This window comes from Leucoraja erinacea, unplaced genomic scaffold (assembly GCF_028641065.1).
Source record: "Leucoraja erinacea ecotype New England unplaced genomic scaffold, Leri_hhj_1 Leri_205S, whole genome shotgun sequence".
Taxonomy (NCBI): Eukaryota; Metazoa; Chordata; class Chondrichthyes; order Rajiformes; family Rajidae; genus Leucoraja; species Leucoraja erinaceus.
In genome coordinates, this window is record NW_026576106.1 from 147501 (window position 1) to 161839 (window position 14339).

The 14339-nt window shown below is 55.1% G+C and overlaps 1 protein-coding gene across 1 annotated transcript in view; it reads left to right on the plus strand.

The window, feature by feature from the left end:
* LOC129716303 (guanine nucleotide exchange factor VAV3-like) overlaps nt 1–14339 on the plus strand; it is a 72863-nt gene that overhangs the window by 36222 nt on the left and 22302 nt on the right. Inside the window, 6 exon segments of the mRNA XM_055666167.1 lie at nt 2358–2467; nt 4802–4903; nt 6267–6364; nt 9472–9494; nt 12156–12201; nt 14008–14141. Of these exon segments, the coding sequence (XP_055522142.1) occupies nt 2358–2467; nt 4802–4903; nt 6267–6364; nt 9472–9494; nt 12156–12201; nt 14008–14141 (513 nt within the window).

A 14339-nucleotide genomic window follows, 5' to 3' on the forward strand; every position in this document is an offset into this window, starting at 1 on the left:
TGAAATGAAAGTGGCAATGGTCGCGGACTTTTGTGCAAAAGACAAACAACAAAACAACCAAACAAACTATAAACACAATCATAACACACATATTCTTTTACATAATAAATAATGGAAGGAAAAACGTTCAGTAGAGTTAGTCCCTGGTGAGATAGGCGTTTACAGTCCGAATGGCCTCTGGGAAGAAACTCCTTCTCAACCTCTCCGTTCTCACTGCATGGCAACGGAGGCGTTTGCCTGACCGTAGCAGCTGGAACAGTCTGTTGCAGGGGTGGAAGGGGTCTCCCATGATTTTATTTGCTCTGGAGTTGCACCTCCTGTTGTATAGTTCCTGCAGGGGGGTGAGTGAAGTTCCCATAGTGCGTTCGGCCGAACGCACTACTCTCTGCAGAGCCTTCTTGTCCTTGGCAGAGCAATTCCCAAACCAGATGGTAATGTTCCCGGACAAGATGCTTTCCACCGCCGCTGCGTAGAAGCACTGGAGGATTCTCGGAGACACTCTGAATTTCCTCAATTGCCTGAGGTGGTAAAGGCGCTGCCTTGCCTTACTCACCAGTGCTGAGGCGTGTGATGCCCATGTCATATCCTCGGAGATGTGGACTCCCAGGAATGCGACTTTCTTGTCATATCCCCCTTCCCTTCCCCCGTCTGAGCTGAGGCCTAATGGCGGAGCTGGCGGCCTCCAACCTGCGACCGACCTTGAGGCTCCGGAAGTAGAGCCAGCCTGGACTCACCAACGCGAGGCTGGCTGTCTTCGAGCTGCGGCGGCATTCGGGCAGCGGCACGACTCGGCGCTCCGGTGAGGGCGGATGGTGCGGGGCTGAGACGCTCCCGTGTGGACGGCCCAGTGCGGGGCTGAGACGCTCCCGTGTGGGCGGCCCGGTGCGGGGCTGAGACGCTCCCGTGAGGACGGCCCAGTGCGGGGCTGAGACGCTCCCGTGAGGACGGCCCAGTGCGGGGCGGAGACGCTCCCGTGTGGGCGGCCCGGTGCGGGGCTGAGACGCTCCCGTGTGGACGGCCCAGTGCGGGGCTGAGACACTCCCGTGAGGACGGCCCAGTGCGGGGCTGAGACGCTCCCGTGAGGACGGCCCAGTGCGGGGCGGAGACGGTGCTCCAGTGGCCGAGGCGGCGTTATGGCGGCGGCGACCTGAATCCGGGGCTCGGCCGCGGGCCCGTGGACGACATCGTCGAGAGCTCGCAGGTCACAGGCTGATGCCTGTTTTCCGGAGCTCCCGTGGCAACAGCTACGTCCGCTGGACTGGAGGGCGGCAGCTTCGACCACCCCCGGGCCGCGGAGCTTGAACCGCGGGACTGACTTACCATCGCCCGGTGGGGTATCGCCTCAGTGCAGAGAGAGAAGAGGAGGGAAGAGACAGTAACCCTAAGACTTTTGCCTCCATCACAGTGTGCCTGGTGAACTCACTGTGGTGGATGTTCATTTGTGTTTATTGTGTGTTGTTTATTACATGTATGGCTGCAGGCAACAACATTTCGTTCAGACCGAAAGGACAAATAAAGGATTCAATTCAATTAAATTCAATTCAAATAGGCAACGTTTCGGGCCAAAACCCTTCCGTTGACTATTTCCTTTGCTCCATAGATACTGCTACACCCGCTGAGTTTCTCCAGCATTTTTGTGTACCTTCGAGGTCCTACAGCAGTTGTACAGGGCCCTGGTGAGACCACACCTGGAGTATCGTGTGCAGTTTTGGTCTCCTAATGTGAGGAAGGACATTATTGCTATTGAGGGAGCCCAGCGTAGGTTCACCAGGTTAATTCCCAGGATGGTGGGACTGACATATGATGTAAGAATGGGTCGACTGGGCTTGTATTCATTGGAATTTAGAATGATGCGAAGGGACCTTAAAGAAACAAAATTCTTAAAGGATTGGATAGGGTAGATGCAGGTAAACTATTCTCGATGTCCAGAACCAGGGGCCACAGGTTAAGAATAAGGGGTAGGCCATTTAGGACTGAGATGAGGAAAAACCTTTTCACCCAGAGAGTCGTGAATCTGTGGAATTCTCTGCCACAGGAGGCAGTGGAGGCCAATTCACTGGATGTTTTCAAGAGAGTTAGATTTAGCTCTTAGGGCTAACGGAATCAAGGGATATGGGGAGAAGGCAGGAACAGGGTACTGATCAGCCATGATCATATTGAATGGCAATGCAGGCTCGAAGGGCTGAATGGCCCACTCCTGCACATATTTTTCTTTGTTTTCCTGTTTCTGGAGTGTTTAACTAGGAGAGGTTGGAAAAACCTGGACTTATTGTCTCTGGAATGCAGTAGATGGAGGGGAGACCTGATGGAAATTTATTAAATGTGTGTTAAATCCCACCTCCCTCCTGCCTGCACAGTGGTCCCATGGATTCTATCTCACACATCTCCATGGACACAACGGATTTGAGTTCTTCTGTAAGACCAAGGAACTGAAGAAGAAATGGCTGGAGCAGTTTGCCATGGCTCTGTGAGTAGAATCCGTGCAGCTCCCGGGGGACTGTGGGGGGGGGGGGTGGGGGGGGAGTGAGGGAGGGGTGGGGGAGGGAGGGAGGGGGTGGGGTGAGGGGAGGGGTGAGGGGGAGTGGGGTGGGGGGGGAGTGAGGGAGGTGTGGGGGAGTGAGGGAGGTGGGTGGGGGAGGGAGGGGGAGGTGTGGGGAGTGAGGGGGGGGGGGAGGGAGGAGGGAGGGGTGGGGGAGTGAGGGAGGGGTGGGGGAGTGAATGTGAGGGAGGGGTGGGGGAGTGAGGGAGGGGTGGGGAGGGAGGGAGGGGGGGGTGGGGAGGGGTGGGGGGGTGAGGAGGGGGGGGGAGTGAGGGAGGGGTGGGGGGAGGGAGGGGGGTGGGGGAGTGAGGGAGGGGTGGGGGAGGTGAGGGAGGGGTGGGGGGAGTGAGGGAGGGGTGGGAGGAGGGAGGGGTGGGGGGGGAGGGAGGGGGGGGGAGGGAGGGAGGGGGAGGGGGAGGTGGGAGGGAGGGAGGGGGGGGGGGAGGGGAGGGAGGGGTGGGGGGGGAGGGAGGGAGGGGGGGGGGGGGGAGTGAGGGAGGGGTGGGGAGTGACGGGAGGGTGGGGGAGGAGGGGTGGGGGGGGGAGTGGAGGGAGGGGTGGGGAGTGAGGGAGGGGTGGGAGGGGGGAGGGAGGGGTGGGGGGAGTGGGAGGGGTGGGGGGAGTGAGGGAGGGGGGGGGAGGAGAGGGAGGGGGGTGGGGAGTGGGAGGGGGGGGGAGGGGGGTGGGGGAGTGAGGGAGGGGTGGGGGAGTGAGGGGAGGGGTGGGGGGAGGGAGGGGAGGGGGGGGAGTGGGGGAGGGAGGGAGGGGTGGGGGAGGGAGGGGGGGGGGGGGGGGAGTGAGGGAGGGGTGGGGGAGGGGGGGGGTTGGGGGAGTGAGGGAGGGGTGGGGGAGTGAGGGAGGGGGGTGAGGGAGGGGTGGGGGGGGGGTGAGGGGAGGAGGGGAGGGAGGGGTGGGGGGAGGAGGGAGGGGTGGGGAGGGAGGGAGGGAGGGGGGGAGGAGTGAGAGAGGGGGCAGTGAGGGAGGGGTTGGGGAGTGAGGGAGGGGTGGGGGAGTGAGGGAGGGGTGGGGGGGTTGAGTGAGGAGGGGTGGGGAGTGAGGGAGGGGTGGGGAGGGAGGGAGGAGGGTGAGGGAGGGATGTGTGGAGGGGGTGTAGTGAGAGAGGGGGGATGGTGGTGGAGTGGGGGGAGGGCTATGGGGGGGGGGGGGTCCCAACACTGAGGCTGTTGAAGATGTCCTTGTCTTCAGCCCCACCGTGATCATTCTCTCCACACATGAATCTGTTTGGCCTTTACAGTCTACACCAGCTCCTTGCAATCCCATTCGCCCTGTTGCCCATTCTCCCCACATTACCACCAACGCTACACAGCAGCCGATTCACCGACTAACACAAATCTTCCTGCATCTATCTAGCCTGTCCAACCCCTTAAGAATTTTGCCACATGAAGGTTGCAACCTCCCACACGTAGGGTCAATCATGAGTAAATGAGACTAACAGTATAGAATATTGAGTATAGAAGTTGGGATGTAATGTTAAAATTGTACAAGGCATTGGTGAGACCAATTCTGGAGTATGGTGTACAATTTTGGTCGTCAACCAAATAGAGAGAGTACAGAGGAGATTTACTAGAATGTTGCCTGGGTTTCAACAACTAAGTTACAGAGAAAGGTTGAACAAGTTAGGGCTTTATTCTCTGGAGCGCAGAAGGTTAAGGGGGGACTTGATAGAGGTCTTTAAAATGATGAGAGGGATAGACAGAGTTGATGGGGACAAGCTTTTCCCACTGAGTAGGGAAGATTCAAACAAGGGGACATGACTTGAGAATTAAGGGACAGAAGCTTAGGGGTAACATGAGGGGGAACTTCTTTACTCAGAGAGTGGTGGCTGTGTGGAATGAGCTTCCAGTGAAGGTGGTGGAGGCAGGTTTGTTTTTATCATTTAAAAATAAATTGGATAGTTATATGGACGGGAAGGGAATGGAGGGTTATGGTCTGAGCGCAGGTATATGGGACTAGGGGAGAATACGTGTTCGGCACGGACTAGAAGGGCCGAGATGGCCTGTTTCCATGCTGTAATTGTTATATGGTTATATTAGATGGGGAATCCTGGTTGGCATGGCTGGGGCCGAAGGGTCGAAGTGCCTGTGTCTGTGCTGAATGACTCTGTGACATTGAGAACCCCAGAGGGGTGGGTGTCACTGGTCATCTTCCTGGTGTTCAGACAGTGATGTCCACGACTGTGCATGTGGGCTTGTGTGTGTTGGTCGGTCTAACGGAGCTCTTCCTGTTTCTGTCTCACTGTAGATCCAACATTCGACCAGACCACAGCACCAGCAATGAGCACAGTTTCACCATGCACACCTTCGCCCAGGTCACTGTCTGTAATGCCTGCAACATGCTGCTTCGGTCAGTCCTTGTACTTCCCCATCCTGCTCCCCCTCCAGCGCCCATCTCTCTTCCCATCTCCCCTCCTTGTTCCGGCTCCCGGCTCCCGGTTACAGGTTCTCCGCACCAGATCCCAATTCCCAGATCCTGGTTCCCCTGCTCCAGCTCTGGTTCCTCCCTCTGACACCTGGTTCCCTCATCCGGCTTTGATGGCGGCTCCTGGTCCACTGCCTGTTCCAATGTCCAATGTCCAATGCTCAGTCCCATGTCCAGTGAAGGGATTGAACCACCAGTTGGCCGTGCTTCTCCGTGAGCTGCCGGTCAAATCATGACCGTGTGGTGGTAGCCCGGCAGAGGTGGGGAGGCCGTGGGCTGGGCTGCTGGATGGCCACCTGGGGGTGAGCAGGTAGAGGCTGCGGTGAGGACAATAACAAGGTGACTTTAGGAGGGTTGGTTGAAAGAGATGACCTGACATTGCGGATAGCAGCGTGCGATGTCCACTGTAGCATCTGTGGCATCTGTGGGGAACATGGATAGGTGACGTTTCATAGAGTGCTGGAGTAACTCAGCGGGTCAGGCAGCATCTGTGGGGAACATGGATAGGTGACGTTTCACAGAGTGCTGGAGTAACTCAGCGGGTCAGGCAGCATCTGTGGGGAACATGGATAGGTGACGTTTTGAATCGGGACTACTTCAGACTGGAGAGGTTTGTGAACAAGGAGGGTGGTTTGTGAGTGCAGGGCTGCAGAAATGTCCGCCAGACCCAGGCTTACGGGAAGAGAAACTGGGTCATGTACAGGATGCCCCTCAGGAGAACTGGCCAGGCATGGAGTTGGCATGAAGTTGTGAATGATAGACTTAGGACAGGCAGCATCTCTGGAAAAAAGGTGATGTTTCAGGTGAAGACCCTTCATTGGATCTCCACACACCTAGGCTGAGTATTCTATGCCTGCCAGAGCTCAGTCAATATAGATTATTGATATGGATCGTTAATTGTGGATTGGACAGGTTTTGGGGGATAGGGACCAAATATGGGCAGGTGGGCCTGGGGTAGATGGGACGTTGGCCTGTGTGGACAAGTTGGGCCGAAGGGCCTGTTTCCACACTGTATCACTCTATGACTCTAAGAGGCTAATTGTGGTCCATGGATTGTCCGGTCAGTGGGAAGAGGTTGAGGATTAGTGAGGGCCAATGGAAAGCGGCACGACCTGGGATGTCCTCTGCTCTGTCGGGATTCCATCATCCCATTCCCAGATCCTCTCACTGACCCGGCTTTCATTCCTGTCCTCGTTTCTGCCCCAAGTGTTCCAGGCCCGGGTTAATTTCCTGCCCCTCTCTCTCTGTGCACAGAGCGGTTTTAACTTTGACCCTGCTTGTTGTCCAGGGGCATATTTTACCAGGGATACCTGTGCTCAAGGTGTGGAACCGGAGCCCACAAAGAGTGCTTGGCAAGAGTTGCAGTCTGTGGAAACATTGCAGCAGGTAAGGAACCAATGAAACATCTACACCAACTCAATCTGGAGACACGTCACAGGTGTGTCACAGGTGTGTCACAGGTGTGTCACAGGTGTGTCACAGGTGTGTCACAGGTATGTCACAGGTGTGTCACAGGTGTGTCATAGTGACGTAGTGGTAGAAACATAGACAATAGGTGCAGGAGGAGGCCATTCGGCCCTTCCAGCCAGCACCGCCATTCAATGTGATCATGGCTGATCATCCACAATCAGTACCCCGTTCCTGCCTTCTCCCCATATCCCTTGATTCCTTTAGACTAAATCTATCTCTTGAAACCATCCAGTGAATTGGCCTCCACTGCGTTCTGTGGCAGAGAATTCCACAGATTCACAACTCTCTGGGTGAAGAAGTTTTTCCTCATCTTAGTCCTAAATGGCCGACCCCCTTTTGGCACCTGAGACCCGGGCTGGAACCTGACTGTGTGGAGTTTGTACATTCTCCCTGTGACCGTGTGGGTTTCTTCAGCTGCTTAGGTTTCCTCCCACATTGCAAAGACGTGCAGGTGTGTAAGCTTCTATAAATTGCAGGTGTGTCACAGGTGTGTCATAGGTGTGTCACAGGTGTGTCACAGGTGTGTCACAGGTGTGTAGGCTTCTATAAATTGCACCTAATGCATAGATGTGAAAGTGGGATAACATCGAACTAGTGTACGGGTGATCGATGGTCGTCGTGGACTCGTTAAACGTGACAGAGTCCACACTCTCCGCACCAAACTAATGGCACTGCCTCTCTCTAACCCACAGAGCTATCAGATCCCAGCGATGTCCAGCGATCCTAGCCCCACACTATCCAGAGCCCCAAACTAATTCCACTCCCCGCTCTCTCCAGAGCCCTGTGATGATCATGTGCTTCAGTATGATGTAAATATCGGCCTCCATCGCCCTTTCAATGCAGATTCTAACCAATGTCTGGGTAACAAACATTCCCCTTTAATCTCATTCTTCACAACCCCCTGACCATCATGTCTTTCGGCACTTCTGCCATTGGGGGACGATCCCCAATATTTACCCGATACGGGACCAGTAATGTCAAACACATCCCATCAGGCCAGTCCCTTCTGCCTGTGCCCAGCACAATCAACCCAGACCACAGTGTCCTTGTTACAAAACGTACCATCCACACATTGTCCTGCTGGATAATGTAGTCCAGCCCAGCCCAGTCCAGCCCAGTCCAGTCCAGCCCAGCCCAGCCCAGTCCAGTCCAGCCCAGCCCAGCCCAGCCCAGCCCAGCCTAGCCCAGTCCAGCCCAGTCCAGCCCAGCCCAGTCCAGCCCAGCCCAGCCCAGCCCGGTCCAGCCCAGTCCAGCCCAATTCTGCTCAGTCTAGCCCAGCCCAGCCCAGCCCAGCCCAGCCCAGCCCAGCCTGGCACAATTTTGCCCAGTCCAGCCCAGCCAAGTCCAGCCCAGCCCAGTCTAGCCCAGCCCAGTCTACCCCAGCCCAGCCCAGCCCAGTCCAGCCCAGCCCAGCCTAGCCCAGTCCAGCCCAGCCTAGTCTAGCCCAGCCCAGCCCAGTCTAGCCCAGTCCAGCCCAGTCTAGCCCACCTTATAGTGAGAGGACAGGACAGCTGTGACGGGTGGTGAGGGAGGGGGGGGTTGTGTGGGAGGGGGGGGCAGTGAGGGTGGGGGGGCAGTGAGGGGGGGGCAGTGAGGAGGGGGCAATGAGGAGGGGGTGGTGGTGAGGGAGGGGGGGGGGAGGAATGTACCATCCCAGTCAGGTCCTGCTGAATAATGTGCGCTAGTCCAGTCCATCTTCGAGTGAGAGGACAGGACAGCTGTGACTGAGACAAGGTTTAACCAGGTTGTGCCAAGACCGCCCTGAATCTCTATTCTGTGCCCTGGTGAATGGCAATATGCCATCACCACCCTGTCTACATATTAGACAATAGACAATAGATGCAGGAGTAGGCCATTCGGCCCTTAGAGCCAGCACCGACATTCAATGTTCTTCGACACTCCCCAAACCCACTCAACATGATGTTTGACCTGCTCTGTTCAGACCAGCAGACCAGCAGACCCCCTGGCCAGACCAGCAGACCCCCTGGCCAGACCAGCAGACCCCTTGGCCAGACCAGCAGACCCCTTGGCCAGACCAGCAGACCCCTTGGCCAGACAGCAGACCCCTTGGCCAGACCAGCAGACCCCCTGGCCAGACCAGCAGACCCCCTGGCCAGACCAGCAGACCCCCTGGCCAGACCAGCAGACCCCCTGGCCAGACCAGCAGACCCTTGGCCAGACCAGCAGACCCTTGGCCAAGCATTCCCTCAATTATCAGAGATCAGGATTACATTCCATTTGCCATTGCCCTGCTGCTTACAAGCTGACTAACATTATTTAGCTGAAGATACTGGAGTAACAGCAGGACAGGCAACATCTCCAGAGAGAAGGAATGGGTGGCGTTTCGAGTTGGGCCCCTTCTTCTAGCCTAAGACTAGATTTCTGCAACAACGTGCTGCTCTTATCTTCTTGTTGCCCTACACATTATGCCCCAGAACTCTGATCATCTACAATAATAACCATGGCTCAGTCTACGCCTAGAACAGGCTGTGTAGTAGCCCACCCCTCCCCACCCCTCCCCTACCCCTCCCCACCACTCCACTCCCTACCCCACCCCATCCCCTCCCCCTACCCCCCGCCCCTTCCCACCCCCTCCCACCTCCACCCCTCCCCACCCTCACCCACCCCACCACCCCCACCCCCACCCCACCCCTCCCCTACCCCCCACCCTCCCCACCTCCTCCACTCCCTACCCCCACCATCCCTCCTACCCCCGCCCCTTCCCACCCCTCCCTACCCCCCCCCCTTCCCACCCCTCCCAACCCCTCCCCACCCCACCACTCCCCACCCCCACCCACCCCACACCCCTCCCTACTCCCCCCCCCCCTCGCTCCTGTTGGTCTGCTGGTCTGGCCAAGAGCCCTGCTGGTCTGCTGGTCTGGCTAAGTGCTGTGTACTGGGGTGAGCCCTGTGCTGATGCAGGTGATGGGTGAGTAAAGGTCCAAGTCCGTGTTGCACGTGGCCATTGGCTGATCCTGGACCTGCTGATGACCCCAATAATCTGGCAATTCATCTTGTTTCAGATCCCAGGAGAGACAGACAGGCGGTGAGTGATGCTGGTGCTGTCACTGGCATTGTGTTTGACACGTGTGTGTATCTGTACCGTTGTTTGTAGTCCTTGATGCATGTTTCTCCTGTATGTGTGTGGCCACGTGTGTGTCCATGTGGATGTCCCCATGTGTCCGTGTGTGTGTCCGTGTGTCCGTGTGTGTCAACGTGTGTGTCCACATGTATGTCCACGTGTGGCCGTGTATGTCCATGTGTGTGTCCACGTCTGTCTGTGTGTGTCCACATGTGTGTCCATGTGTATGTCCACATGTGTGTCTATGTATGTCCACATCTGTCTGTGTGTGTCAACGTGTGTGTCCACGTGTGTCCGTGTGTCCACGTGTGTCCGTGTGTGTCCACGTGTGTCCGTGTGTGTCAGTGTGTGTCCACGTGTGTCCGTGTGTGTCCACGTGTGTCCGTGTGTGTCCACGTGTGTCCACGTGTGTATCCGTGTGTGTCCACGTGTGTCCGTGTGTGTCCACGTGTGTCCACGTGTGTCTGTGTGTGTCAACGTGTGTGTCCACGTGTGTCCATGTGTGTCCACGTGTGTATCCGTGTGTCCACGTGTGGCCGTGTGTGTCCACGTGTGTGGCCACGTGTGTCCACGTGTGTCTGTGTGTGTCAACGTGTGTGTCCACGTGTGTCCATGTGTGTCCACGTGTGTATCCGTGTGTGTCCACGTGTGTCCGTGTGTGTCCACGTGTATCCGTGTGTGTCCACGTGTGTCCGTGTGTGTCCACGTGTATCCGTGTGTGTCCACATGTGTGTCCATGTGTGTCCACATGTGTAGTGGCTGGAATGTGACCACCAGGCTGGGATTCTGAGGAACGACGGAGCCAGTTTCTTGCAGCGGTCGAGGAAAGTGTTTTGAACATTGAACCTGACCACAGGAGGATGATTATACATGTTTAATGTATGACAAAGTTCCATTCAGTTTATTGTCCCGGGGATCTGAGAATAACTGTGCACAGTTCCCTGAAGGTGGAATCTCGTATAGATAGGGTGGTAAAGAAAGCTTTTGGTATGCTGGCCTTTATAAATCAGAGCATTGAGTATAGAAGTTGGGATGTAATGTTAAAATTGTACAAGGCATTGGTGAGACCAAAACTGGAGTACGGTGTACAATTTATAGGAAGGATGTCAACAAAATAGAGAGAGTACAGAGAAGATTTACTAGAATGTTGCCTGGGTTTCAGCAACTAAGATACAGAGAAAGGTTGAACAAGTTAGGTCTTTATTCTTTGGAGCGCAGAAGGTTAAGGGGGGACTTGATAGAGGTTTTTAAAATGATGAGAGGGATAGACAGAGTTGATGTGGACAAGCTTTTCCCACTGAGAGTAGGGAAGATTCAAACTTGAGAAATAAGGGACAGATGTTTAGGGGTAACATGAGGGGGAACTTATTTACTCAGAGAGTGGTGGCTGTGTGGAATGAGCTTCCAGTGAAGGTGGTGGAGGCAGGTTCGTTTTTGTCATTTAAAAATAAATTGGATTGTTACATGGACGGGAAAGGAATGGAGGGTTATGGTCTGAGCACAGGTTTATGGGACTAGGGGAGAATATGTGTTCGGCACGGACTAGAAAGGTCGAGATGGCCTGTTTCCGTGCTGTAATTGTTATATGGTTATATGGTTTATTCCTACGACCAAAATGCGTGACTCTACACTTTGCTCCACTATATTCCATCTGCCACTTCTCTGCCCACTCTCCCAACCTGTCCAAGTCCTTCTGCAGAGTCCCTGCTTTCTCTACACTACCTGCCCCTCTACCTATTTTCACATCAACTGCAAACTTGGCCACAAAGCCTTCAATCCCTTCGTCCAAATCAGTTTTCACACTTCTTTTCCCTTTTGCCCGATGGGAGAGGGGAGAAGAGGGAGTGACCGGGGTGAGACTGGTCCTTGATGATGCTGCTGGCCTTGCCGAGGCAGCGTGAGGTGTAGATGGAGGCGATGGATGGGAGGTTGGTTTGTGTGATGGTCTGGGCTGCGTCCACAACTCTCTGCGGTTTCTTGTGGTCTTGGACGAAGCTGTTCCCAAACCGTTGCTGGGATGTATCCCGATAAAATGCTTCCTGTGGTGCATCTGTAGAAGTTGGCGAGAGTTGTGGGCGACATGCCGTTTAGGCTAGGTACTTTAACTACTTGTGCTTCCACAGATACTGCCCAACCTGCTGAGTTTCCAGCACATTCTGCTTTTATTCACTTGCATTCTCAGCAAAGTATTTTAAAATCCTGACTGCAGTTACTGGCTCAGGCCAGGAGTCTCCTCGATGGGGCAGGTTGGGAGCGATGGTGGGGGCTGTATTGTGATGGTGGGGGCTGCCATTGAGGGGCAGGTTGGGGGCGATGGTGGAAGCTGCCATTGAGGGCCGCGGGGATAATAGAGGAGGTGCAAGAGACTGCAACTTGGAACATCAATGTCTGCTTAATATCATGTGTAAATGGGAAGCCCTCTGCCCCCAACCCTGCTCCTCCTGCTGCCTTTAGACTGGGGAGATGTGGGTTTCACGGGGTGGAGAGAGACAGCAAGGAGAGGAGGTGGGGGAAGGGTAGAGCATGATGAGGGACAGACAGATATGTTGGCAGTGATCAGAGGGGCCGAGTGGCCTGTTGTAAACTTGATGAAATGTGCTCAAATGTGTTTGCTTTTTCACACAGAACGGCTTCAACGGAGACGAGAGGCAGAGTTGTTCATTGGATCCAGGTGAGCGGGAGGTTGGGGTCAGTGGGTGAGCGTAGGGTGGGGGTGAGGCGGGGGGGTGCCTAGTTGGCTGCCAGTGACTAGTGGAGTTCCGCAGGGCTCGGTGCTGGGGCCGCTACTCTTCACGTTGTATATTAATATCTTCTTCATGCGAATGAAACATAAACAAACAGGAATAGTTCGATCTCAAGCCGGGTGTTGATCAGCCAGGTTGTTGTCTCTGTTGGTGACTGTCTGCCAGGCCCTGACACAGCTCCATTTGATGGGTGGTACAGTGGGCACATGGTTGATGACATGATTGGAATTAATATAATACAACACCATAGAAATGTATTTATCCGAGGAGAGAAATTGATCTGCCAACATTCTTAAAAACAAAAAATACATAAAACATGGAATTAAAGTGACGAGTGGAAGGGGGGGGGGGGGGGGGGGGGGGGGGGGGGTCAGTCTCAGTCGACCGACCACAACAGAAGGGGGAGAAGTTGTGCAGTTTGATAGCCACAGGGAAGAAGGATCTCCTGTGGTCTGTGCTGCATCTTGGTGGAACCAGGCTGTTGCTGAAGGTGCTCCTCAGGTTGACCAGTGTGTCACGGAGGGGGTGAGCTGTATTGTCCAGGATGTTCCATAGTTTGAGGAGCATCCTCCCCTCCAAGACCAACCTCCCATGAATCCAATTCGCCTCCAGGACAGAGCCAGCCTTCCTGATGAGTTTGTTGACCCTGATGCCCCTGCACACGGCAGTGATGAAGATGGCACTGGCCAGCATCTTACTGCAGATGTTGAAGGAGCGGAGCCGTCTCAAATAGTCCAGCCGGTTCTGTCCCTTCTTGTACAGGGCCCCAGCATTCCTGAACCAGTCCAGTTTACTATCCAGGTACACTCCCAGGTATCTGTACTCCCTGGTAAACTGTACATCCACACCATTGATGGAGACAGGGAACAAGTGTGTTCCTCTCCTCCTAAAGGTCACCGCTAACCTCTTAGTCTTGTCGATGTTGAACTGCTGGTGATTCAAGTAAAAAACATGGCACTCACGATGCTTCCTGGCTTATCCAGGTGAGCAGAGGAGCGATGGAGCAGGTGAACGATGGCTTCCTCAACCCCCAGCTTTGTTTGACTTGAATTGAATAAATGTTAGTGGTTAAGTACGTAAACATACTGTACAAGGATGGTGCTGTACTCGCTAGTAACTACACGATATGTGAACTACAGGGGGTCCAGGTAGGGTTCAACCAGGGGTCACAGGTGAGTGAGCACCAGCCTCTGTGTCACCGGTCTGTGGTCATTGGAGGAGCTGGGACACGTTCTCGTTGGTACAGGAACCAGGCTGGATGTCTTCCACATCACAGGAACCCTCTCCAGGCCCAGGCTCAGGTTGAATTATTGATTGGATGAGGGAATTGATCAATGTTGTGCCCTGTTTGTGGAAGGAAGGATGTGCTGGCTCTGGAGAGGGTGCAGAGGAGGTTTACATGAATGATCCCAGCAATGAGTGGGTTAACATATGATGGGCATTTGTCAGCACTGGGCCTGTACTCACTGGAGTTTAGAAGGATCAGAGGGGATATCATTGAAACTTACAGCATTCTTGAAATAATCAAAATGATTGATTAGTGCGGGTGTCAGGAGTTATGTGGAGAAGGCTGATGTATGGGGTTAGGAGGGAGAGATAGATCAGCCATGATTGAATGGTGGAGTAGACTTGATGGGCCGAATGGCCTAATTCAGCGCCCATCACATATGACGTTATGAGACGTGGTTGGGACGGGCGTTGACGTGTTGCCCTGACGTACAGTTCTCCACCAGGACCGCCGCGAATGCAGGTGACGCAGAGTTACCGAGGATCACCGCAGCCTCCGGGATCGAGGCCGGCTCTACCCATGCAGCCGGGCGATGTCATCGAGGTGTATGCGGCCGAAGCCCACACCACCTGGTGGCAGGTACGGGGACTGCCCACACACGCATGTACACACACACTCCACCTGGTGGCAGGTACGGGGACTGCCCACACACGCATGTACACACACACTCCACCTGGTGGCAGGTACGGGGACTGCCCACACACACATGTACACACACACTCCACCTGGTGGCAGGTACGGGGACTGCCCACACACGCATGTACACACACACACATG